General features: G+C 42.1%; 1 protein-coding gene across 3 annotated transcripts in view; it reads left to right on the top strand.

The window, feature by feature from the left end:
* CCDC51 (coiled-coil domain containing 51) overlaps nt 1-25,676 on the top strand; it is a 31,422-nt gene extending 5,746 nt beyond the window's left edge. For 2 of the 3 annotated variants that reach the window (XM_065408156.1, XM_065408155.1), the window contains exons 2-4: nt 4,239-4,585; nt 8,901-9,065; nt 24,313-25,676. In XM_065408156.1, coding sequence (XP_065264228.1) covers nt 4,277-4,585; nt 8,901-9,065; nt 24,313-25,059 — 1,221 coding nt within the window. In that variant the 5' untranslated portion in view covers nt 4,239-4,276 and the 3' untranslated portion in view covers nt 25,060-25,676. Of the gene's footprint in view, nt 1-4,238; nt 4,586-8,156; nt 8,170-8,900; nt 9,066-24,312 lie in introns of those variants that run through there. The other variant, XM_065408157.1, reaches the window with a different exon arrangement.
* The last annotated feature ends 1,465 nt before the right edge of the window (nt 25,677-27,141 follow it).

Raw genomic sequence — 27,141 nt, 5'->3', positions numbered from 1 at the left:
TGGTTGAGAACCCACACTTCATTAACATGGTTCAGTCATTAAGAGCAGGATACAGTCCACCCAACAGAGCAGATGTTGCAGGCAAATTGCTGGATAAAGTGTATGAAAGAGAAATTGAGCAGTGTGCAAAAGGTCTAGAGGGTGAAATTGTTAACCTGAGTTTTGATGGGCGGAGCAGTGTCCACAATGATCCTGTGTTATGTGCTTGTGTGACAACAGAAGAAGGGAATGTCTTCCTTACAGAAACAATTGATACATCAGAAAATGCACACACATCAGAATACTTAAAAGAAGTAGCAGTAAAAGCTATAACAAACTGAAAAAAAATTCAAATATCTAGTACGCAGCTTGGTCACAGACAATGCAGCAAATGTATCCAAGATGAGAAGAAATTTAGAAGAGAGTGAAGAGAGTCCCAAGCTAATAACATACAGTTGCAATTCTCATTTGATGCACCTCCTAGCCAAAGACTTCAGTGTTCCAGAAATAAAGGCTAATGTTGAAATTGCAAAATACTTTCATAACAACCACTTTGCAGCAGCTGCTCTGAAAAAAGGGGGAGGAACCAAGCTAACACTCCCACAAGATGTGCGATGGAACTCAGTAGTGGGCTGTTTTGAGCATTATATCAAGAACTGGCCTAATCTGATGACAGTTTGTGAACAAAATTGTGAAAAAATAGATGGCACTGTCACAGCCAAAGTTCTCCACATTGGGCTTAAGAGAAATGTTGAACACATGCTAAGTACCCGGAAGCCTGTTTCTGTGGCCTTGAACAAAATGCAGGGAAATAGCTGTTTTATTGCTGATGCTGTTGAAATTTGGAAGGAACTAAGTGAGATCTTAAAAAGAGAAATATGCAATGATGGAGTTAAATTACAAGCATTAAAAAATGAATGGGACAAGCACTATCTCTAGCTCATTTTCTTGCAAATATTCTCAATACTCGGTACCAGGGTCAAACCTTAACTGCTGAAGAAAAAGAGTTGGCTATGACGTGGACATCCATAGAATCATAGAATATCAGGCTTGGAAGGGACCTCAGGAAGTCATCTAGTCCAACCCCCTGCTCAAAGCAGGACCAATTCCCAACTAAATCATCCCAGCCAGGGCTTTGTCAAGCCTGACCTTAAAAACCTTGAATCATCCCTCCATAATGCCAACTATAATGAACTTCAGAGCTAAGGGTGAACCATTCAAGAAATATATGTTTGCTGATGATGATTTAAAGAAAGTCACACCAGTGAACTGGTGGACGTCACTTAAGCACTTGGTTTCAGAGACTGTTGAAGGGATAATCTCACTTTTAACAGCAGTAGCTTCTTCTGCTGGTGTAGAAAGAATATTTTCTTCCTTTGGACTAATTCATTCCAAATTGAGAAATCGTTTGGGACCTGAAAAAGCAGGACAGCTTGTGTTTCTTTTCCAGATTATGAACAAACAGGAAAATGAAGGTGAAGACGACTGAGTTAGCTGCAGAAGCCAATATTTTAAGTTGATCTGGCTGACCCAGTCGCTTTAATTTTTGTTGTTGTTTTTTTTTAAATATTTCATTTAACTATTTTAGGTAAAAACAATTTTAACAAAAAACAAACCTGATTTTAAAAAACTTGAATGTTTAACTAAATTCAAAAATTCATATGCTTGTTTTGTTAAAATATTATATGTTTGCTGTTGAAGAAAAACATCCAGAATACATAACGTTGTTGTTTTTTTTAGTTAAATAAAACAATTTAAATGTCTATCTGGTGATGTTCTCCTCCTAATACAGCATGGCAAGAAATCCTCCAAATATTAATGATTAACCTGTTGAATTGGAGGTAGTTCACCTCCCAATGACTTCATAAATATCTGCTTCAATTACCTTTGGTAAATGAAATAACCAAACAATCATTCATTTTCTGATATAGCTGTAAAAGTTATAGCTAATCTGAAAAGTTTTCAAAATAAATCTCTTTAAAAATGTATAGTGTGTACCTTCTAAAAATGAAACCTACATCTATCTCTGAGTTGTGAAGAATATGTATTAAAGTTATAACAACCAACAAGAATGCACTTTTGTGTAGAAATCCATGATTAAATCGAGTCTTCCTGACTAATGATTTTAAATCAAATCCACCCTGAAGTAGACAGACGTAATCAAGATGATGATTGTTCTCTCTTTGATAAGCATCAAAAATCTCTAACATGGAATGAATGTGACAATTGTGATGAGAGATTTATAGGGGCTGTTGTAGCTGATGACACTTGTAACTGACATAGAAAGTATAGAAATGCAATTAAATATTTTTTTCTGCTGAAAGTAACATGGATCCTGGCCCACAGCCTCCTGAACTATGTACTCTAACTTTGGTTAAAGAACAGCGGATTGCTAGAGTACACCCTGTAGTATGTGTACAGAATTCTGTGTACAGAATTCTTGGCCAATGGTTTGGTTATAGTTAAGGCTACGATTTAGTCACGGAGGTCATGGCAGTCATGGATTCCGTTACTTTACCGGACCTTCGTGATTTGCAGCTGGGGCTGTGCGCCCCTGTCACACAGCTTGTACACTTATTTTTAGTAAAGGTCATGGACAGGTCATGGGCTCCATGAATTTTTGTTTATTGCCCGTGACCTGTCCACGACTTTTACTAAAAATAACCATGACAAAATCTTAGCCTTCGTTATAATGAACAGGTGATCAGCTTTCCACAGGCTGTCAACATTGTAGCAAGGTGTCTTCTACATTCATTGAACTCACTGCCTTCAGTGGTTATGTTGCATCACAATACAGTGGATGGACAGGTGAGCCTTTGCCTCCACTTGAGCCAGTCCAGCCCTCTGTTTTCACTTAAACTGGATAACACAGAGCTCAGCCTACTTGAGCAATGAAACTTGTGACCCTCTAGTTAGTGTTTGCACTGGTGTGAGGAAATATATTTGAAAAAATCTTAACTCTAAGTTAATTAAACGAGGTGTGTTTGTGTGGCAGTTTATCAGCAGTCCCATGCAAAAAGCTTGTATTAATTTCCTAGGGTTTAAAAAAAAAAAAAGCTTAACTGGGGGCAGTCCTGTGGTGGATGGAAGTGCAGCTGCTGATGAGAATGTTTTATTGTTAAGCAGTTCTACATGACTGCTTCTCCATTGTAGGATAAAATCTGACCAAAAAAAAAAAAAGTGCAGCTTCTGATTGAGAAGGTTTTATCTATACACACCCAGCCTCATCAATCAGCTAAAAGGAATCCTAAATCCTATTTAACTACCTGTTGCACCAGATCTACTTGGGACCCAACTTGCTACCAAGTTTTCTGTAGAGAGTCAATGTTTTTGTAAGATTTCTGTCAACAATGAAAACTAAAATGGCTATGGATAAATTTCAGCCAAAGTCCAATTTAAAAGATTTCCAATTAAAAATTGTAAAGTGAAGCCAAACAAAAATTCAAAAGGCATAGAAATTAATACTGAAATTTCACAATAATAGGGTATCTACTTTTGGAGGGGGAGTGGGGAACAATGTATACACCTTTCTAGCCTATTTCAGAAAGCAACCCTTTCTGTGGAGCCACTACTAGCTACTTTGATGATCTTGGTGGTTCATGTCTAGATTTTAGTTTTCCAGATACTCACATGTGGAAAAATTATGATGAATACTACATTTGGCACTCCCACTATTTTACCTCTGCCCCTTGTGTATTTGTCTTTCCCCACCCCAGTATTTAATTTCTCTTGGGGGAAGGTGTCTTTCCCCCCCCCCCCTTCACTGTTCTTTTTTTGTCTTTCCCTTTTTTCCCTCTGCTTCCCCCCACCTCGTCCCAGGATCAGTAGCAGGAATGGAATAGTGCTAAGCTCAAGTGTGGAAGTGTATAGTAGACAGATCCATAGGTAAATTACTTCTGTGCTTGAGTGCTATGCTTCTTTGTGGCAGTTGCTATTGCTTCCAATTCTGCAAAAGTCCACTACTCAAGGTCCCTTGAGTAAATTAGTAATCAGGAGGCATTATGGCAATATTTATGAATAGCAGGAAGGCAAGAATATATGACAGAACTGCCATACGTAAACATTTTGATGAAAACCATGGAAAGTATCCTAGTGCAGCCTAGGTAAGTAATGGTTGTGGAGCCATCATTAGTGTTAATTTATTGATTTTTAACAAGCACATACGTATCTTTTTACAGCCTTATGTAACTTAGATTTAAGAGGTATGTATTCATTTCTTTTTCATTTGGTGACTCTTCTTTGCTTCTTTATCCTTGCAGTGGTTTTAATCAGTGATTGGATTCAAGATTTAGATCTCATGAGGTGTAATGGTACCATATCCTCAGTGTGGTATGGCATGCAATATCGCCATTCGTTTATACCGAGGAGCCAAAGAATGAATTTACATGTACTGAGGACTTACTGCTCCCCAGTACCTAAGAGGCCTGAGACTAAGACTGCAGTGGAAATGGCCATGATACTTTTTCATCGGATGACAGAAGTAGGGAAAGTTTTGGGAAGAAACTCGCTCAAAAGAATCTCTACAACAGTCAAAAGTTGGTGGGATAGATATGAAGAGTTTGTTGGTCTTAATGAAGTTCGAGATGCTCAAGGAAAAGTGACAGAGGTAATCCTTTGCATTGTTAACATACAGAGACAATGTGGAAGGCTACAAGTGATGAGTTGTCTTGTTAAAACATAAGTTCTAGCTTTGAAATATAAAGGAAAACTGTTACACTTCTCTGGTGCACCCAGGGTTGGGAGGCTTCTCACCAGCACCTGCCTTTAGCATGAGGAAGTCTTGTCTATCCTTGCTGTGGTTCAGTTCCCCAATATCACCAGCCTGTGGTTACACAAACACTGCCTTCCAGGGCTCCGCGGGCCCTGCTGTTTCCTTACAGGTTAATGATAGGTACACTCCAAACCCCAAGTCTTCCACGTATCCCTCTGGAGTGCCCAGCCCCTGTTCCACTGGATGCTTCCAGAATTAACAGATACTCTATTTCCAAAAGAATAGTACACACCAACTTATTAGTTTCACCTCAGGATCACCACTCTGCTCAACACACAGTCCTTAAATACGTTTTTAATGACAACAAGAAATTTATTTAATGCCGAGCAAAGATTCAAATAATAACAAGTAGATGGAAGTATTGGAAATAAAGGATTATATATAAAATAAAATCATAACACTCATTCTAGAACCTACTAATACCCACCAGCGTTTTTCAGCCAGATAGGCTGCCATGCTCTCAGCTTGTCCCCTCAGTAAAATATTCAGAGTGTAGCTCTGTACCTATAGTTACAGTTATACTAGTTCAAAAATCCATGGTCTTCACTTGTAAACAGGACTTTTCCCCCTGCTGGTTTATTTCTTCCGTAAATTCCCTCTCAGAATGTAAATGGATGCCCATTGTGAACCAATACTCAATTTCCATGTAATCAGACATATAGATAAACGTCTCTTGCCTGAAGAAACCTGTTTTCTCACCTTCTGGTGACCAGACCAAAGACATAGACCTTAAGAGCATAGTTTTCAGTATATACATGTAACTCCTTATATGTTAGCAGTACTTTCACAATTATTATGTAGACGAGTGTGACACAGGCTTTCAGTAAAGACCTCACATGACCCTCTTTGGTGAACTACTATGTAGATACCAGATCTAGGGGATTCCTGTGAGCTAGGACTCAAGTGATTAACTCAAAAAAATTAATTGCAATTAAAAAAATTAATCGCAGTTTTAATCACACTTTTAAACAATAGAATATCAATTGAAATTTATTAACTATTTTGGATGTTTTTCTACATTTTCAAATATATTTATTTCACTTACAACACAGAATACAAAGTGTACATATTCACTTTATATTATTTTTATTACAAATATTTGCACTGTAAAAATGATAAACAAAAGAAATAGTATTTTTCAGTTCACCTCCTACAAGTACCGTAGTGCAATCTCTTTATCGGGAAAGTGCAACTTACAAGTGTAGATTTTGTTTGTTTGTTACATAACTGCACTCAAAAACAAAACAATGTAAAACTTTAGAGCCTACAAGTCCACTCAGTCCTACTTCTTGTGCAGCCAATTGCCAAGAGAAACAAGTTTATTTACATTTACAGGAGATAATGCTGCCTACTTCTTATTAACAATGTCACTTGAAAGCGAGAACAGACGTTTGCATGGGACTTTTGTAACCGGCATTGCAAGGTATTTACGTGCCAGATATGCTAAACATTCGTATGGCCCTTCATGCTTTGGCTACCATTCCAGAGGACATGCTTCCATGCTGATGACTCTTGTTAAAAAAATAATGCGTTAATTAAATTTGTGACTGAACTCCTTTGGGGAAAATTATATGTCTCCTGCCTCTGTGTTTTACCCGCATTCTACCATATATTTCATGTTATAGCAGTCTCGGATGATGACCCAGCATGTTGTTCGTTTTAAGAACACTTTCACTGCAGATTTGGCAAAACACAAAGAGGGTACCAATGTGAGATTTCTAAAGATAGCTACAGCACTCGACCCAAAATTTAAGAATCTGAAGTGCCTTCCAAAATCTGAGAGGGACGGGGTGTGGCGCATGCTTTCAGAAGTCTTAAAAGAGCAACACACTGATGCAGAAACTACAGAACCTGAACCACCAAAAGAGAAAATCAACCTTCTGCTGGTGGCATCTGACTCAGATAATGAAAATGAACATGCGTCGGTCTGCACTGCTTTGGATCGTTATCGAGCAGAACACGTCATCAGTATGGACGCATGTCCTCTGGAATGGTGATTGAAGCATGAAGGGACATATGAATCTTTAGCGCATCTGGCACGTAAATATCTCGCAACGCTAGCTACAACATGTCATGGAGTCCCCAGGCGATGCTCTGGAACTGCTCCCTACAAAGCCAGTCAGGACTCTGGTGAAGTCTCCTCTCTGTGAGCAGACTGTCTTCAGGGCAAGAAGCTCACACGGCTTCACCTTCCTGGGTCTGACCGTGGAGCATTCAGCATCCTCTGCCCCTCCGTGCGCTTCCCACAGCGAGTCTGCCCAGGCGGAGTCCTGGGGAAGCCAGAGGGTCCTGCACCCCAACTTTGCAGTCAGACATGATGCTTAGCCAGCCAGTAAAACAGAGGTTTATTAGATGACAGGAACACAGTCTAAAACAGAGCTTGTAGGTACAGAGAACAGGACCCCTCAGCCGGGTCCATTTTTGGGGGGCAGTGAGCCAGACACTTACGTCTGCACTCACTCCACGTCCCCAGCCAGCCCCAAACTGAAAAACTCTCCAGCCCCTCCTCCTTTGGGCTTTGTCTCTTTCCCGGGCCAGGAAGTCACCTGAGCTCTTTGTTCTCCAACACCTTCAGCTGGCACCTTTGTAGAGGAGGGGCCCAGGTCATTAGTTGCCAGGAGACAGAGTGTCAGCCATTTTCTGTCCAGCCAGCATCACATCTGCCCTCTAGGGCTCTGCAACAATCACACCCCCTTCTCCCACCACCTAGATACTTAAGAACTGCATAGGGGAAACTGAGGCACCCACACAGTATTCAGAGAAAACATTATGAACATTCCCACTTCGTCACACAACAGTGCCATGCAAACACCTGTTCTCACTTTCAGGTGACTTTGTGAACAAGAAGCGGGCAACATTATCTCCTACAAATGTAAACAAACTTGTTTGTCTGAGCAATTGGATGAACAAGAAGTAGAACTGAGTGGACTTGTAGGCTCTAAAGTTTTACATTGTTTTATTTTTGAATGCAGTTATTTTTGTTATGATTCCTGATGTCAGATTTGTGTCCATTAATTCTTTTGCGTAGAGACTGTCCGGTTTGGCCAATGTACGTGGCAGAGGGGCATTGCTGGCACATGATGGCATATATCATAATGTGATATATGCCATCATGTGCCAGCAATGCCCCTCTGCCATGTACACTGGCAAAACCAGTCACTACGCAAAAGGATTAATAGACACAAATCTGACATCAGGAATCATAACATTCAAAAACCAGTAGGAGAACACTTTAACCTGTCTGGTCACTCAGTTACAGACCTGAGGGTGGCAATTTTGCAACAGAAAAGCTTCAAAAACAGACTCCAACGAGAAACTGCTGAACTTGAATTGATATGCAAACTAGATACAATCAACTTTGGCTTGAATAGAGACTGGGAATCGCTGAGCCATTACAAACATTGAATCTATCTCCCCATGTAAGTATTCTCACATTTCTTATCAAACTGTCTGTACTGGGCTATCTTGATTATCACTTCAAAAGTTTTTTCTCTTACTTAATTGGCCTCTCAGAGTTGGTAAGACAACTCCCACCTTTTCATGCTCTCTGTATGTGTATATATATCTCCTCAATATATGTTCCATTCTATGCATCCGAAGAAGTGGGCTGTAGCCCACGAAAGCTTATGCTCAAATAAATTTGTTAGTCTCTAAGGTGCCACAAGTACTGTTGTTCTTTTTGCGGATACAGACTAACACGGCTGCTACTCTGAAACTTGAAAAATACTATTTCTTTTATTTTTACATTGCAAATATTTACAATAAAAAATAAAGTGAGCACTGTACACTTTGTATTCGCGCAATTAATTTTTTAAATCATGTGACAGCCCTACTGTAAACCTTATTCATCCCTGTACCCCCTGCTAGTTGACACCGAGGTCTCTGGGTCACAAAGACTGCAGATACAGTACTCAGTTCACCAGTAGAAAGGAGATTCCTTCACTGAACTTCGGAAAAAGAACAACTATATATCTTTGCTGGAAATGAACTGAGGAATGAATTAATATTATGAATGTGGTCAAGCCTAGTAGCTTGTCTTCTGGACTTTGTTAACTGAGAAATCTCCCTTCTCCAAATTCACATCCATGAAGTCAGCAATTTAGACCTACTCAGTGATAAACAGGAACTTGTTTGCATTCGCTCTTTTCAGGCTGAAAAAGTGTTTATGGTAGCTCGAGGGATCGTACGAGAAGCTCGTGAGAGCATAGAAGCCCATCAAATCAAACTGAAGGAAGTTCGCGATCGTTTGGATCGAGTATCCCGGGAAGACACCCAGTACTTAGAACTGGCTACCCTGGAACACAGATTGCTGCAGGTAAGGGATATGCCAAGAGTTGGAGCTTGGGGACAGTGGGTCCCTTGTTTTTACCTCTACTGATCGTTATTGCAAATAGCCAATCCTATTTCTAAAATTGAAACCTAAATTAATCTCTAGTGCCATTGACTTGGGATGAATTTGGTACACTACACGTTAGAGAGATGGATCATATAGGTTAGGGCTGGAATATGCTAGTAAAGCTGTGGAAGAAAACCCAAGATTAAGTGAACATTGAGAATAAATTGTCTGCCTAAGGAGGCAGGGGTAGTTGGGACAGTGTTCCCTGTAAAACTGGAATTCAATAAGAAAGTCTAGAATTGAATACATTTTTAAAGGCAAAATTTAGTTCATGAGCAGCTAATCTGCTTGACAGGACTGGCTCTAGGTAAAATAATATCTGCATGGCCCCATGCATCTTCCTCCCCACTTACGATGTTGTCCATTCCCACCTGGGTGTCCATGATAACCACACCTGCTGCCGCCTGTCTGATTGCAGAACTCCTTAACCTTATTAAAGGCTGTGCAGACTCAAAAATAAGTGGCACTTCTACTTGGATCAGAATGCCACTAGGTGGAGCTGACATGCAGCTTTCCAAGCAATGATGTGAGAAGGGCTTCCACTAATTCTGGCACCAGAGTTCGAAAGGACAAGAGAAAGAATCAAGGATAGCACTCTAGCTGATGGGTCAGGTCAGTGTGTTATGAGACCCCTGGAAGAACAGGGCCTCATGTGACTGCATACATTACATAGGGCTAACGCTGTCACCACTGTCTAGGTCAAGGCTAAGATATAGTTTGTTGTTATCCCCATTGTACAAGTGGTGAAGTAGAGGCTCTGAGAGAGTGACTCATAGAGGGTTTCACAGGAAGTTGATATCAGAACCAGTCTCATGATTTCCAAGTTTATGTCTCATCCATTAAGACCAAAGTGTCTGCTGAGTAAGTATTTTAACTTTTACATCCCTATTTTCTGCATGTGTACCATGTGGCATCATACTGGATGCTGCTGACCCTACCCTTGTCACTGTACACATTTTCCTCCTCAGTGAATGCATTCACACACACACAGTCTTAATGGTCTGATAGTTAATCGTCTTTTATGTTGTGAGATTGTGCCTCCTTAATCAACCTCCTTAATCAACAAATTAGTGGGATAGACAGTTAAGGCAAGATCTGTGAAGTAGCTAAATTCTGGGCTGCACTCAGCCTAGAGCTGGAGGCCAGGGCTGCGTAGCCAGAGCCAGGGGGGTCAGTACCCGCTGCCCCACGGTCAGAGCCCGGGGCCACACGGCCAGGTTCCTTAGGTCCCACCGCTGGAGCCTGCTGCTCAAACCCCCTCCCCCCGATGTGGGTCAAGAACTCACCTTGCTCCTGCAGCATTGTGCCCCACCTCTCTCCAGAGGCAGTGCAGGGCAGCGTATCCAGGAGCAAAAAGGAGGAAGTGGGAGGGGCCGATGCTTTGCCCCCCACCCATCACCACCCAGGAGGCTGTCGTGGCTGCACAAAAAGCCCCTGGTGGCCGCATTAGAGAAATGTTGCTCTAGTGGACCTCCTAAGGCAGGGGTTCTCAAACTGGGGGTTGGGGCCCCTCAGGGGGTCACCAGATTATTACCTGGGAGGTCGCGAGCTGTCAGCCTCCACCCCAAATCCCGCTTTGCCTCCAGCATTTATAATGGTGTTAAATATATTAAAAAGTGTTTTTAATTTATTAGGGGGGTAGCACTCAGAGGCTTGCTATGTGAAAGGGGTCACCAGTACAAAAGTTTGAGAACCACTGTCCTAAGGTGTGTGAAACAGTTTTCTGGAAGTGTCTCTTGTTCTGGAGATGTCTAGATAAGTAATTGAAGATCATGGCATTTACATGCACTTGTTGGGGCCAGGATGTAGGTGGCCAGCTCTAGTGGTTGGAGCACAAGTTGGAGTTGGGCATCAGGTCAAGGATCGGAATCAGGGTCAGAGCCAGAATCAGATTTGGGGAATCAAGCCAAGGGTTGGAGCCAGAGTTGGAGACCAGAGGTAAGGAACCAGGAACAGATCAGGAAAGCAGGAACAAAGAGCAAAGGAGGGAAACAGGATTCAGGAGTGAGGTGAGAAGGCAGGATCTGATATAGCAGCCAGGTAGAGCCCAGTTGTGGAGACAGCTTCCTGAGCCTCTCTTTGGTCAGGGCTTCCTATTTAAATCCAGTCAGAGGTCCTGGTGTTCCTACAATCAGGACCCAGAGGAGCCTCCCAATGTAGCTTCAGGTTTCATCATCTCTTTGGTCAATCAGTTAGTAGTGAGCTGCTGGGTGGGAGCAGGGAGCTGACAGCCAACTGGGAACCCAGCAGACCCAGGTTCAAGACCCATGGGGTCATGACAGTACCCTTTCCCCTAGGGGTATCCTGGGGGGGTGCTGGACTGGGTTTCTCTGTGGTTTTTGTGGAACACCTTGAGTAGAGGCATAAATGTTTTCTGCCAGTTCCCACATACGCACCTTTGGGCCATACCCTTCCCAGTTGAATAGGTACCAGAGTTTGTCCTACTTAAACTTGGAATCGAGGACCTCATCAATGATGTACTCTTCATGGCCTTGCACGCATACCAGTGGAGGAAGTGGTTGCTCCCACTGAGGGAAGGGGTTTTCTGTATATGTTTTCGCATTGAAACATGGAAAAGCAGATGGATCCTGAGGGTTGAGGCAGGTGGAGCTCAAAGGTGACTGGGTTGATTTGTCATCAGATTCGATAGGGACCCAGGAACTAGGAATCTAGTTTGCAGGAAGGTCTGTCTGTACAAAGATGTTTTGTTGAGAGCTATACCTTATCCCATACTGAATAAGGGGGACTTGGTTGACTGTGCTGGTCTGCATGCCTTTTATAATCCAGTTGTGTTTTTTCAAGATGGCCCTTCAGTCTCTCCTGAGTCTGATGGATCTGTTGAATTCAATCTGATGCTGCTGGATTGGATGAGGATACAGGTAATTTTGGGTGGAACTTGTAGTTTGCGAAGAAAGGGCTCTGACCTGTGGAAGCATGTTCTGCGTATGGTAATAGTGAGGACCAATCATCCAAATGGTAGTTGGTGTAGCATCATAGATACTGTTCCAAGATTTTGTTTACTTACTCTGTTTGACCATTGGTCTGAGGATGTTATGCAGAGGAGAGGCATATATGGACCCCCAGAATTTGCAGTGCCTCCCACCAGAACCAAAAGATGAATTGCATCCCTCAATCAGAGATAACGTTATTTGGGAGACCATGGATATGGACAAACATGGGTTATCCATAGCTGGACTGTTTCTTTGGATACAGGGAACAAAATGGGCCATTTTTGTAAGGTGGTCTGCAACTGTGAGGATGATTGTAAACCCACTGGACCCTGGCAGTTCTATAATAAAATCTAATGCGATAGTTGCTGAAGCCCTTGTTGGGGTTTATCATGTGGTGTCTTGGCAGGAGCACACATGTTGCAGGAAGCAACAAACAACTATGTTGTAGAATATATTTGGAGCCACCAGAAGAAACAGGATACCAAACATGGGGTTTTAAGGTGCCCCAGATGTTCCACTAGCAGGAAGTCATGGCACACTTGTAGTGCCTCCACATGTAGGGGACCAAGGGGAACGTAGATATGACCCTTCAGAAACATGACTCTCTCCTGAGTGTCATGTGGTTCTTTGTTTAGTGTGGCTAACTCATCAGAAGGTATTCTCAAAGCAGAGGCAGAATGGATTATAGAAAATAAATCCTGTGGGGTGGCAACATTCAGGAAATTATGGGGTTTAAGTATGTGAGATATTTCCTGGCTCAGACCCTTTTGATTGGGGGGTAATATTCTCCCTTTTGGGATAAGGTAGCAGCTTTGGCATTTTTAAGTCTTTGCCAGGATGGTAGGAGATAATGAAGTTGAACCGTGAAAAAGACATCCCCTCGAGGGGATGATGCCATTCTTTGAAGGCTTTTTTGATTACTAGAAGTGCTTTGTCCAGGATTTCACATTTCTTCTCTGCAAGATTGAGTTTCTGGGAATAATAAGCACAGGGTGTAAAATCTGCTCTGCCCCTTGTCTTTGTGAAAGTACTGCTTCAATCACCATACTGGAGGTGTCTGCTTCTACAACAAACAACTGCATGGTGTCCGGGTGAACCAGTATAGGAGCAGTAGTAAAGGCTAGCCTTAATTGTTTGAAAGCAGTTTGGACCTCATGAGGCCAATGGAACTGAACATTCTTGTGGAGTAGGGCTGTGAGAGGTGTGATTTGCTTTGAGATGTTTGGGATGAACTGACGATAAAAGTTGGAAAAGCCTAAGAAGAGCATTGCAGGTCATGTACATTTTGAGGCACAACCCAAGTGCAAACACCTGTACCTTGCACGGATTCATCTTGATTCCTTCAGGAGACAGGATAAAACTCAGGAACTCTATAGTGGTTTGATTAAAAGCAAATTTTTCTAATTTAGTATGAAGGCCATATTGACATAGTCTCTCTAAGATGTCGTGACATGGAAATTATGCTGCTCTAGGTTGTCAGAAAAAATTAATATATTGTCGAGAGAGACTACAGCATATTTGTTTAATATATCCTGTAACACATTACTGAAGAAATGTTAGAAAATGCCCCAAGCGTTTGTTAGACCAAATGGCATTACTGAATACTTGATGTGGCCATAACAGAGACTAAATGCTGTTTTCCATTCATTTCCCACTGTAATACACATGAGGCTGTAGGCCCCTGAAGGCCTAGCTTTGTAAATGTTCAGGCAGCCCCCACGTGATCTAGCAACTTGGGAATTAGGGGCAGCAGTATTGATTCCTGATTGTGATTTGATTCAAGGTTTGGTAATCTAGGCAGAGCCAGAGGTTCAGTGCTTTGGGTTCTGACATAGCATAGATTTGCTCAAATGAGACCTGCACTCCTGGTTGCAAATCTATTGGGTAATCACAAGTATAGGATATTAATTGAGAAACTGTGTCATAATGTGTATACACAAGAGGGCAGAATTAAGATTGTGCAGACAATCTTAACTCTGACTTTTTCTGACGTTAGTGTTTTTTGGTACAGTCTTATTGGTTGTTTGGTGGAATCATATGAAAATGTTGGGTTCCAGAGAGGAAACAGCAACATATGAAGCTGGAGGCCCTTATGTGAGAAACTCTACACCCACTAGAGTGTTTTAACAGTCTGCATGAAAGGGACTGCAAGATTATGGAATGACACAGGAGAAAAAACACTTATAATCAGCCAAGTCTCTACCTCAAGGATTAATGCTTGTAACAACCCCCCCCCCAAAAAAAAAGTAAAATAATGTAATATAATCAGAAAGTTAACAATAAAACTCCCCAGGTAAGAGGTTCAGCAAAGTCTTTCTAGCCCTGGGGGTGGAACCTTCCCTTTTTGAAGGTATTCTCTTGCCTCTGCCTCCCAAGCAAGCCATATTTATAGTCTTCCCTTCTCAGCCCCTGTGTAAAGAGAAGGGGAAGTTGGGTGAAAGTTAACTTCTGATTTACTGATCATATCTTTGCGTCCCATTACACAGATGTATAAATCTTAATAATACTAAAGCCACAGAGTTGTTTTATCTGTGTAAAGAGTAGTATTTCTTTATTTTTGTAGGCTATGCTTGTTCGTATGATGCTTGTCTATGCTTGTGCTGATGGAGGTCAATTGCCAGATCTAAAAGTATCTGTATCACTTGGGCTGGAAATATGTCATGGCAATTTAAAGACAAAGTTTGCTCTCTTTTCCTATCTGCCGGCACATGGACACTGCTCAACCTATTTTCCCTCTTATCCTCCTCTCTGCCCTGGCTGCTGGGAAGGGGCTTTCTATCCTCCTTTACACAGCCTTGGCTGCTGGGACGTGGGATTAATGGGGTTGGGGATGGAGAAGAAGACAAAGGGAGTATCAAAGAGACTTGAATCGCAACGCATAGTGCATAAAAGAGGAAATATAAGAAGACAGAAGTATAGCTGTGAAGATTCTTAAAGGCCAACACAAAGAATGTGAATTGATGTGGTAAAACGTAGGGCATCAATGAAGTATCTTGACGGGGGGGAGATACTGTTGGAGGCTTTCCACTCTTTCCTCCATTTCCCTCCATCCTCTGACAAGGGAAGTGGGTATCTCTGTAGCTTTCTCCTTGTTCATATGTAACCCAGCTCCACTTCTCCATCTCTTTATGTGATGGGGGAATTACAACTCTAATAGCATCCCAGTGCCAGAGGGGAAGGAACTCACCGGTATCAGGTAAGGAGTGACCAATTCAATGTACCCCAACTCACTATGCTTATAATGTGTATCTAAAAGTTGTCATGTAAATATATCATTGGAAAATTAATAACTCACTCATTAATATTCTTGCATGGTGCGTGCCCAGGGATGTACAAACAATTATAAATATGTGCTAGAATTATATTCTTAAAATGTGTTTGGCAAGCAATGCATAAACACAGGCTGCCTTAGACAAAGCAATATGTATTTGCTTCTCTGTCCAGCCCAGTCATCAGGCAGAGACAAAGAAAGTCTAATTACAAATTAGGTAAACAAAGATATCAAGCTAACAAGTGGGGGAGGAGACAGCATGGCATCTAACCTGCAGCGGGAGAGAGTAGCTTGGTCTGAGTTTTACTTTTAAAATAATACATTGCAAAGGTTTACTGGTCTATAAAGACTGGGGGGCTGAATCCTAAATGAAAGGCAATTGAATCAACTGTTTGTATACAATATTACTGTATTATAAAAGTGTATCAAGTAAGGTATTTTCTGGAAGCTAATGACACGCTTGTGATTAATTTTGTTGTAAATTGTCTGCATTAACACTACATAAGGAGCTATGGATACCCATTAATATTATGCTTTACAGTCTTTGACCAAGCCAAGGAGGAAATGGTTCCCTCCCATATAGGAGGGAAGTACCTATCTCCCTGAAGAAGATCTCTGCGTAGCTCAAAAGCCTGTAACTTCCACCAACAGAAGTTGGTCCAATAAAAGATATTAGCTCCCCTACTTTCTCTCTCTCATATCTCATACCCATACAGCTACAACAACACTGCAAACAGGAAGTTAACCTGTTAAATTTAGTCTCTAGAAAGTGTTAAAATTTTGTCTCATACATAACCGTTTGTTCCCAATATTCTTACTCACTATTACTAGAATCTTTGACAATAAACTTACTCTTGTTTTCATTATAAATATATCCCAGGCTAACGGAGTTTTATCTCACCCAAAGTTCTCTTCAGTGTTTTCAACCTAGGCTAGCTGAGACCCCTTATTCATTTTTATACTTTCTCAGTGAAGGGTGCTTGGGAGTCTTCTCTGCCCCCAAATATAGTTAAGAAAACTTTTGAAGTGTGCCCACCAGATAGGGTTTCCCCCCTCCTGCTTTTCTCTTCCTGAAGGCCTCACAATCCTTTATCTGCATTCAGCTCAGACTGGTGGTAAGAAGCCCATCCTGAATGAGGCAATACTCTGTTTACTTGTGAACAGATAGATGAATAAACATCTATCATCTGACAGAAAACCAGTTTTCACCTTTGCTGGTGACCAGTACCTACAGACTTTTAAAGAACATATTTTCAGTATGTATACATAACTCCTTACCTAGTATTTGTATATACATTTTACAATGATTTTGATGACCAGAGTGACACAGACCTCACATGATAGTCTCTCTGGTGAACTAAAATGTATACAGCAGGCCCATGTGAGGCCTGTAACCCCTCTGCACCTCCTTGTCAATTGGCATTAAGAAGTTCTTGGGTCACAGGCAGTGATTACAATTACTTTATTGGGGACTGTTTTAGTGGAATGGAGAGGATCTAGGAGACAGTTGTAAAAGCTGAGGCATCAGAAATGCATAGTATGCTCAAGTTTCAAGATGAAATCTGGTTACATTTGTAACTTCATTTGGAGTTTATAGGATAGGTATTAGAGCTTTATTTAGACTTGGAAGGATTTTAATAGCCCTGTGTGTGTGTTTTTTTTTATATATCTATACACACACACACTCACACACACACACACACACACACACACACTATATCTCTAAAAAACATACACACACACATTATATATATATATATATAAAAAAAACATACACACACACACACGTGTGTGTGTGTGTATGTGTGTATATAATTATATATACACAAAAGCTATGATTAAAAAGTTATTTAGGTTGCAAAGTCACTGAAATATTAGGAAATCCTATATTTAACCTTGTCTTTGCCAACCTATATTTGCCCCCTTGTGCATATGCACGATACAGTCTTTAGTTATATGATCACATACTATTTTTCCATAGGACTCTTGCTTTATTCAGTGCACATAATGGATGGTGCTCGGGGAATCTTCATTCAGTGTGTGGTCCCATACCTCACATGCAATCTTAAAAGAATATTAAGGTTGAAAAGCCGAGCACTCAAAAGTTAGGAAATATTATAATCAAGGTTACTTCTTCCCCCGTGTGCATGTGCATTATGTATGTGATCTTGCATCTTGGCAGGGGGTTAGACCAGATGACACTTGCGGTCCCTTCTAACCCTATGATTCGGTGATCACATACAATTTTTTCACAGGTCCACTTCTTCATGCTATGCTCAAAGTGGACAGTGCTCAGTGAATGATTCAGGGTAGTGTACTGAATGAGACTAGCTGTTGTCTGTAGGGCCCCTGCCTCATTTGCTGCCCAAGTTGGAAGGTGTGTAGTGAATAAGGAAGGGGACTGTAAGAAGGAAGAATGATCTTGTATCTAAGGCAGTTAATTGCACGTCAGTATGCCTGGATCTGCTGCTAGGCAAGTCACTTAAACCAGAATGTTTGCAGTTCTTGTTATCTCTGTTTTACAGATAGTGAAACACATGCTCCAGAAGAGCAAGTGACTCATCCAAGGTTTCATAGCAAGTTGGTGTTGGAACCAGTCCCCTGACTTCCAGATTTAACTCTAATCCACTAGCCTATAGTGTCAGCTGGGAAATGACTCATAGAAAGATTAAGGGCCGAAGTTGCATAAGTATCCACTAATTTTAGATGTATCAATGATTGGGTGCCCAGCTTCAAACTGTCAGCCTTGTTTTTAGAATTGTTGAGCATTCAGAAGTGCAACTGAAGTTAGTGGGTGCCATGGATACCCATCACTTCTGAAAAATTGGTCCAAATTGCCTCAAATATGGCAATGTGTCCTAGCAGATAGAGTACTGGACTGGGACTTAGGAGACCTGGATTCTACTCCCAGCTCTGCCATTGGCCTACTGGACAAGTCAGTTCACCTCTCCAACTCAGTTTCACCATGTGTAAAATGGAATAATGATACTTCCTTTATAAAGCACTTTGAAACCCATGGATGAAAAGCACTATATAAGGTACTATTATTATTTTCAAGTTGTGCATCCACTTACTGAGTGTCCATGCAAATTTGGCCTTAATCCTTTTTTGCCTAAGTTCCCCTTCTGTTACATGGTGCTAATAATACCTCCCTATGTCACAAAGATGTGAAGATAAACTCTGTATTTCTCATATTCAGATATATGGTGATAACAGAGAAAGGTCTGTGAGTAAATTAATAATTCTGTATTTAGCAGAGAAAGTATTGAATTTAAAAAGAAATATTGAACACTTTCCTTCATTTGCTGAGCCGTGTCCTTTCTGGGCACAGAATGAGGTAGAGGTCCGGTGGAAAATCTAGAATGTGGATCTTGTCATTAAAGACCGTATGTACTAGGGGGCCTGTGATAGGGTGTACCAGGCCTTTGTGGCCCCTGCTAGAGGCACTACTGCGCTGCTACACCCCCAGGAAGCAGCGAGGTTGAAGGAAAAGAGCAGCAAAGGTGAGTCCTCCAGGCCTGCTTAGAGAGACTTCACTGGAGCAGCTGTCTCGAAAGCTAGAGAGAACTGGTCCTTCAAGGGCTAGAAGGGCTAGCGACAGCCAGTCAGAGCCCAGCAGGCTCAGATAAAAGGAGCTACAGGGCCTTAGCAGTTCTGTTCCTGGCTGCAGGGCCGGTGCAACCCATTAGGCGACCTAGGCGGTCGCCTAGGCACTAGCATTTGGGGGGCGGCATTTTGGGTCCTTCGGCGGCGACCGTGGCGGCCGGATCTTTGGCTGCCCCGGTCGTCGTCGGCATTTAGGCGGAGGGAGCTGGGGCTGGGGGGCGTGGGGAGGGCCGCCTGCAGCAAGTAAGGGGGGGGTGGCACACAGGGGAACTCCCCGCCCCAGCTCACCTCTGCTCCGCCTCCTCCCCTGAGCATGCCGCCCCGCTCTGCTTCTCTCCCTCCCAGTCTTGCGGTGCCAAACAGCTGATTGGCGCCGCAAGCCTGGGCGGCGGGAGAAGTGGAGCAGCGACGGCTGCTCGGGGAGGAGGCGGAGCAGAGGTGAGCTGGGGCGGGGAGCTGCCGCATGGCTCCCCAGGCCAGGGGGAGCTGCTGCAGGGGGGGCGCCTCAGGGTGGAGGGGGGAAGCTGCTGCTGGGGGGTGGCACCTCAGGGCGGAGGGGGGGTGGGGAGCTGCCGCGTGGGGGGGGCGCCTTAGGGCGGATGGGGGGGCGGAGAGCTGCCACAGGGCTCGGGTGGGGGGTCGGGGGGGGGGGCGCAAGGTGGAAGTTTCGCGAAACATCCTTGCACCCGCCCTGCCTGGCTGACACCAGAAGGGCAAGGAACGGTGCTCTTCTCTGGCCAAAGGAATTTGAGGGATAGCCAGAGTTTTGCTTTCTGACTGCATTTTGAAATCTGCGTTTGCAGAGAGAGAGAGAGAGAGGATGTAAGAACCTTAATCCTGAGATAAGGGTGAAGCTAAAAGGGCCAGGTAGGAAAAGGCCCCGGGAAGCAGCAGCAACAAATTGAATCAATAGTATGTGTCGGCTGTTTGTAGGGTCCCTGGTTTGGAACCTAGAGTAGTGGACAGGCACAGGTTCCCCTACTGGCCCCGGTGTAAACCCTAAGAAGGGGACAACCCTTATTTGGGAGCCTGAACAAAGGGCTGATTTTAAAGGGCTCAGAGCTAGGGCTGAAGACCTCAGTGAGGGCAAATAGACTGTTTCATTATTGGACTCTTTAATACTCCAGAAGGAGTTCATTTGGCTTTTGTGACTTGCCAGAGGGCCGGGCCACTGAAGAACTGCTAAGGTTAGCTGGCAGCCTACAAGGGGTTCCAAGGATGAGAAAAGGACTGTGGTATACCACCCAGACACTATGAGGTGCTCAAGAGGTGAGGTGTTTTTTAACTTCTGATTGCTTGACTTTGAAACTTTAACCATTTCTTTTTAACGTAAGGAATTTTTTTGTATTTCATTTGCAGATCACATTATTGTAGTACCCAGAGGCCGCAGTTAGGAACAGGGCTTCTCTGTGCTAGATGTTGTACAAATACAAAGGCTGACATGGCAGCCTAGGAACACAAGTGATATATGTAGGCTGGGGAAGAAGGAGATAATCAAGTATTCCAAATGTGTATATGCATTTAAAATGTTATAGTTTTTTAATTGCTTAAATGTTGACTCTTTAGCTTAGTCATTAAATGTTGGGTGACTCGTAGGCCACACAGCAGAAATGGGTCTTGAAAAGGAATATGAAGGAGAGGGTAGTAGTCTTATGGGTGTGTTCAGGGAGGGCTTTCCATTCACTTCAATTTGAGTGACATATGCTAAAAGTCTCATGCTGCCTGTACTAAAACATCCTTGGAATTTCAAAACATTATAAATGACAATTTCCTAATGCCACAAGTGTTGTTGCCAACACAGGAACACTATATTAGACCTTATCCTAACAGATAAAGAAGAACTTATCACAGAATTAGAAGTTAATGGTAGTTTAGGTACAAGTGATCATGATCACATTTATAATGTGCAAGTAGAATAAAGTCTAGACCAGTAATATACAGTTGGTGCTTTAATAGGACCAATTTCACAAAGCTGAAAACAGTTATGAGCCAAGGCAACTGGGAGGAAGAATTTAATCAGAAAAATCTGAATGATAATTGGCCATCATCTAAGAACACCTTACTAGATGCCAAAAAAGCCTGAATCCCACAACTGAGGAAGAAAGCTGTGCTGGTTAAAAAACCAACCTGGTTTAGAGAGGACGTGAAGGGAGCTGTGTGTCTGTCAAGAGAGAGATGTATGTATGAAAATTGATAAGAGAAGCCAAGGGACACAAGGAGAAATCTATGGCCTGCAGAGTTAAGGACAATAAAGAGGAGTTTGTTAAATTATATTGGGAACAAAAAGAATCCTGACAATGGTAGTGGTCCATTAATAGATGAAAATGGTAGAGTTATCAATCATAATGCAGAAAAGGCAGAAGTGTTCAGTAAATATTCCTGTTCTATATTTGGGTAAAAGCAGATGATGCAGTCTTGACATCTGGTGATAACACTCCTTCCATTCCACTAGTATTTATGGAGGATGTAAAACAGAAGCTACTAAAGTTAGATATTTTTAAATCAGCAGGTCCAGATAATTTGGATCCAGAAGTTTTAGAAGAGCTGGCTGAGGAGCTCGCTGGCCCATTAATGCTGATTTTCAATAAATCTTGGGGCACTGGGGAAGTTTCAGATGACTGGAAGAAAGCTAATGTTATGACAATTTTTAAAAAGCGTAAATAGGATGACCTGGATAATTATAGGCCTGTCAGCACAATGCCAATCCTAGGCAAGATAATGAAGCATCTGATATAGGACTCAATTAATAAAGAACCTGAAGGAGGGTAATTTAATAAATGAAAATCAACATGGATTTATGGAAAATAGATCCTGTCAAGCTATCTTCATATTTGTTTTACATTATGAAATTACAAGTTTGGTTGATAAAGGTAATAGTGTTGATGTAATATACTTAGAGAAGTCGAAGGCATTTGACTTGGTACTGCACAACATTTTGAATAAGGACTGGAATAATATAAAATTAACATGGCACACATTAAGTGGATTAAAAACTGGCGAACTGAAAGATCTCAAAATGTAACTGTAAACAGGGAATCGTCACTGAGTGAGTCTATTTCTAGTGGGGTCCTGCAGAGACTGGTTCTTGGCCCTACACTATTTAACATCTTTATCAATAAATTGGAAGAAAACATAAAATCATTGCTGATGAAGTTTGCAGATTACATAAAAATTGTGGGAGTGGCAGATAATGAAGAGGACAGGTCACTGATTGAGAATGATCTGGATCACTTGGTAAAATGGGCACAAGCAAACATTATGCATTTTAATTTGACTAAATGTAAATATATACGTCTAGGAATAAAGAATGTAGGCCATACTTACAGGATGGAGGACTCTATCCTGGTAAGCTGTGACTCTGAAAAAGATTTGGGGTTCATGGTGGCTAATAAGCTGAACATGAGCTCCCAGTGCAAAGCTGTGGCCAAAAGAGCTAATGTGATCCTGGGATGCATAACGGGGGAATCTCAAGCAGGAATAGAAAGGTTATTTTACATCGGTATGTGGCTTTGGTGTGACCACTGCTGGAATACTGTGTCCAGTTCTGGTGGCCACAATTCAAGAAGGATGTTGATAAATTAGAGAGCGTTCAGAGGAGAGTCATGAGAGAGATTAAAGGATTAGAAAACATGCTTTACAGTGATAGACTCAAGCAGCTTAATCTATTTATCTTAACAAAGAGAAGGTTAAGGGGTGACTTGATTGTCTATAAGAACATACATAGGGAACAAATATTTAATAATGGGCTCTTTAGTCTAGCAGAGAAAGCTATAACATGATCCAGTGGCTGGAAATTAAAGCTAGACAAATTCAGACTAGAAATAAGGCATACATTTTTAATGGCAAGAGTAATTAACTAATGGAACAATTTACCAAGGATCGTGATGGATTCTCCGTCACGGACAATTTTTAAAACAAGATTGGATGTTTTTTTTTAAAGATCTGCTGTAAGAATTATTTTGTTGAAGTTCTCTGGCCTGTGCTATACAGAATATCAGACTAGATTATCATAATGGTCCCTTCTGGGATTAAAATTTATGAATCTATGTATAAGAAGCAGAGTAGAAGAAAGTTTGCAGATTCTTGTTTGAGAAGCAAACATATGGGTGGTTGAAGCTAGCATTGTAAGTGGGCTACAGGGTAAAGCAGTAAGAGAACAGCAGTGGATAAGTACACAGGGGCAGAGCTGTGAAGGGCTTGCTGGTGAGGAGAAAACATTGGAACTTGATATAATTTTGGGGGGGGGGGGTACAGGTTGTTTATTGCACAGCCTCAGAGTGAGCCCACGGCATAGCCACTAGACACGCTCAGCGCAGCGAGCCCAGCCAGGCACCACGGGGCTGGGGGAAGAGCAGCCGCTCATGCCAGCCCCCAAACCCTGGTTTCATTGTGGAAGAGGGGAAACCAGTGGAGTGATTCAAAGGGAAATTAAGTGATTGTAGTCAGTGAAGATCAAGGAAGATGATCAATTAGCTGTGTTTTGATTGGGTCAGGTAATGTAGATGGGTCAGTTTGAGTCAGACAATGTATCATGGAAGGCCAGAGAGGAGGCAATTTTGGTAATCCAGATTTGGGAGATGAGGGCCTGGACAAGTTTTAGCAATGTAGAAAAAAGAAAAGAGAATGGACTCTCAAAATATTCTGGTCAAGATACAGACCAAGCCTGGGTATTTTGTGTGAGAGAGGGAGAACTGGAAGAGGACTTTCAGGTTATGGTATTATTTGACAGGAAAAGATGATGGTGTCAGTGTTGACAGAATGAAAGTAAGGAGAGAGAATTTTGGAGGAAAGCGCAGTGCAGGTTTGGCCACATTATTTTCAGATTGCTTGTGAGACATCCAGGAGGTGTCATCAGAGGAACAGACTGAGATGCAGGACTGAATGGAGGCAGACATCAAGAGTGGAAAGGTAGATTTGTGAGTCATTGGTGTAAAGATGGTAATTTAAAGCAATGGGAGCACATAAGATGATCCACAGATAGATTGTAAAGAGAGAAGAGGAGGCTACCAAGGACAGACCTATATGTGACAAATCTCTGCACAGCAAAGCTTAAAGTGTAATTCTTGATCATCATTTTTAGTCTTTAATTTTCACTGGAAATTACATCTCAGATTGTTATAACTAGATTTGACTAAGGAAATCTACAATAAAATAAGACATTTCTGAGATAGAAATGATTCCAGGACACAGCTGAGGTATATTAAATTCCACTATAGTTCTGTGCATAGAGGAAAACGTATGTATACACCAAACCAAGTATTTAATTTGTAGATGTAGACTTCAATGTGATTTTATAATTGCACATCACATCTTCTTCAATATGTTGTGTTTTTTGCAGGAAGAGAAGAGGTACCGAACTGCCTATTTAAGTGCAGAGGAATCTGAGCGGGAAAAATTCTCTCTCTTCTCTGCAGCTGTGAGGGAAAGCCATGAAAAAGAGAGAACAAGAGCAGAAAAAACGAAGAACTGGTCCATTATTGGTTCTGTACTAGGAGCTATTATCGGTGTCCTTGGTTCCACATATATCAACCGAGTAAGGCTGCAAGAATTAAAAGCCTTAGTTCTCGAAGCACAGAAGGGACCGATAAGCTTACAGGAGGCCATCAAAGAACAGGCGTCCAGCCACTACATACAACAGAAGGATCTCAGTGACCTCATTGACACCCTGAGAAACATGTTGGAAGCTGGGACTGGGACAGAAGGCATGAGTGCATCATTAAAAATAGACCCTCTTTTAGTTTCTTTAAAAGAACATCTAAACTACTCTAAACAAGTCAGTTCCTGCATGGGGAGTTTACAACAGCAGCTTAGCACCCTGGAAGAAAATTTAGGACAAATGACTGCTGAGGTACAAAATGTTAAACATGCAGTTCATTCTAGACCTGTGGAAAGAGTGGTCCTTGGCTCTTCAGCTGAGGTAAAGGGCCAGGCCTTAGCCATGCAGGATGTGATTCTAGAATTGTGTGGTGCAGAGCGGAGACTGGAAACACAAATCAAGAGAAATTCAATCTTCAGCACTGCACTAACCTGCACTGTGTTTGCTGTTACTCTTCCTGTGCTATACCTTTTATTGAAAGGAAATTAGTTTCCAATGGAGAGAAACATAATTTACTAGGTTAATAAAATTACATTTGCACCCTAAACACTCGGAGTTAGTGCTAGTCAAAAATCTGTATTAACAGTTTCTAATCTTGCTTTCTCCATAATTCATAGAAATGGAAAATACATTTGAACATTTAGTCCTTCCCCCCCTGGGCAGGCTTACTTTTTGCAGTATTTTTTTTTTTTACCTCTAGTGATTTGTACAGTCGAGTTTAAATGTCTCAAGCAATGAGAGTTCCACAACTTCATTTTGGTAGATTCTTCTGCCATAGTCTTTTCTAGTTTATTCTGCAATCCTGTAGAGCTTACTCTGAGAGACTGTTCCTCATGTTCAAATTATTATTATTATTTTTTTTTACTTTTAATTATTTGTGTTTATACCCTTTGGCTTCCATATATAATTCTCCCCCATTCAAGCTTATTACTTATCCTATTGATTTTTCAATTTGTCCATACCCAAAACTCTGCTGGGCAATTTACCAAACAAATAAAAATGTCTACCATGAAGATTTTTATCTAAATTTTAAATAGGGTACAGTGAGTGGAAGTGACAAACAATAGGGATGGGATGTCCAAGGAAGGATGAAGGTTACAGCAATATGATCTTGTGATTACCCATTCAAGGTGTGTGTACAGCTTGAGGGTGCAATTAAAATATTTTTGGTAACTTACTGACTCACTTCTATTACTAATTATTTATATAGTGTCTCAAAAGTGTGCTTGATGCTTTAGCTGCCTAATTATAGACTGTTCCCAGTCCCAAAGAGTTTAGAGCCTAAACAGATGATAGATAACTAAATGATGAAAGGACAGGTGGACGAGCACAAGTCCATGGGACCAGATGCGCTGCATCCGAGGGTGCTAAAGGAGTTGGCGGATGTGATTGCAGAGCCATTGGCTATTATCTTTGAAAACTCATGGCGATCGGGGGAGGTCCCGGATGACTGGAAAAAGGCTAATGTAGTGCCCATCTTTAAAAAAAGGGAAGAAGGAGGATCCGGGGAACTACAGGCCAGTCAGCCTTACCTCAGTCCCTGGAAAAATCATGGAGCAGGTCCTCAAGGAATCAATTCTGAAGCACTTAGAGGAGAGGAAAATGATCAGGAACAGTCAGCATGGATTCACCAAGGGCAAGTTATGCCTGACTAACCTAATTGCCTTCTATGAGGAGATAACTGGGTCTGGGGTTGAGGGGAAAGCAGTGGATGTGTTATTCCTTGACTTTAGCAAAGCTTTTGATACGGTCTCCCACAATATTCTTGCCAGCAAGTTAAAGAAGTATGGGCTGGATGAATGGACTATAAGGTGGATAGAAAGCTGGCTAGATTGTCGGGCTCAACGGGTAGTGATCAACGGCTCCATGTCTAGTTGGCAGCCGGTTTCAAGCGGAGTGCCCCAAGGGTCGGTCCTGGGGCCGGTTTTGTTCAATATCTTCATTGATGATCTGGAGGATGGCGTGGACTGCACTCTCAGCAAGTTTGCAGATGACACTAAACTGGGAGGAGTGGTAGATACGCTGGAGGGTAGGGATAGGATATAGAGAGACCTAGAGGATTGGGCCAAAAGAAACCTGATGAGGTTCAACAAGGACAAGTGCAGAGTCCTGCACTTAGGACGGAAGAATCCCATTCACTGCTACAGACTAGGGACCAAGTGGCTAGGCAGCAGTTCTGCAGAAAAGGACCTAGGGGTTACAGTGGACGAGAAGCTGGATATGAGTCAACAGTGTGCCCTTGTTGCCAAGAAGGCTAACTGCATTTTGGGCTGTATAAGTAGGGGCATTGCCGGCAGATCGAGGGATGTGATAGTTCCCCTCTATTCGACATTGGTGAGGCCCCACCTGGAGTACTGTGACCAGTTTTGGGCACCACACTACAAGAAGGATGTGGAAAAATTGGAAAGAGTCCAGCGGAGGGCAACAAAAATGATTAGGGGGCTGGAGCACATGACTTATGAGGAGAGGCTGAGGGAACTGGGATTGTTTAGTCTGCAGAAGAGAAGAATGAGGGCGGATTTGATAGCTGCTTTCAACTACCTGAAAGGGGGTTCCAAAGAGGATGGATCT

This window comes from Emys orbicularis, chromosome 7 (assembly GCF_028017835.1).
Source record: "Emys orbicularis isolate rEmyOrb1 chromosome 7, rEmyOrb1.hap1, whole genome shotgun sequence".
In the NCBI taxonomy this organism is placed as follows: domain Eukaryota; kingdom Metazoa; phylum Chordata; order Testudines; family Emydidae; genus Emys; species Emys orbicularis.
The sequence above is the reverse complement of the archived record's forward strand: the minus strand, read 5'-3'. Positions and strand labels throughout refer to the sequence as shown.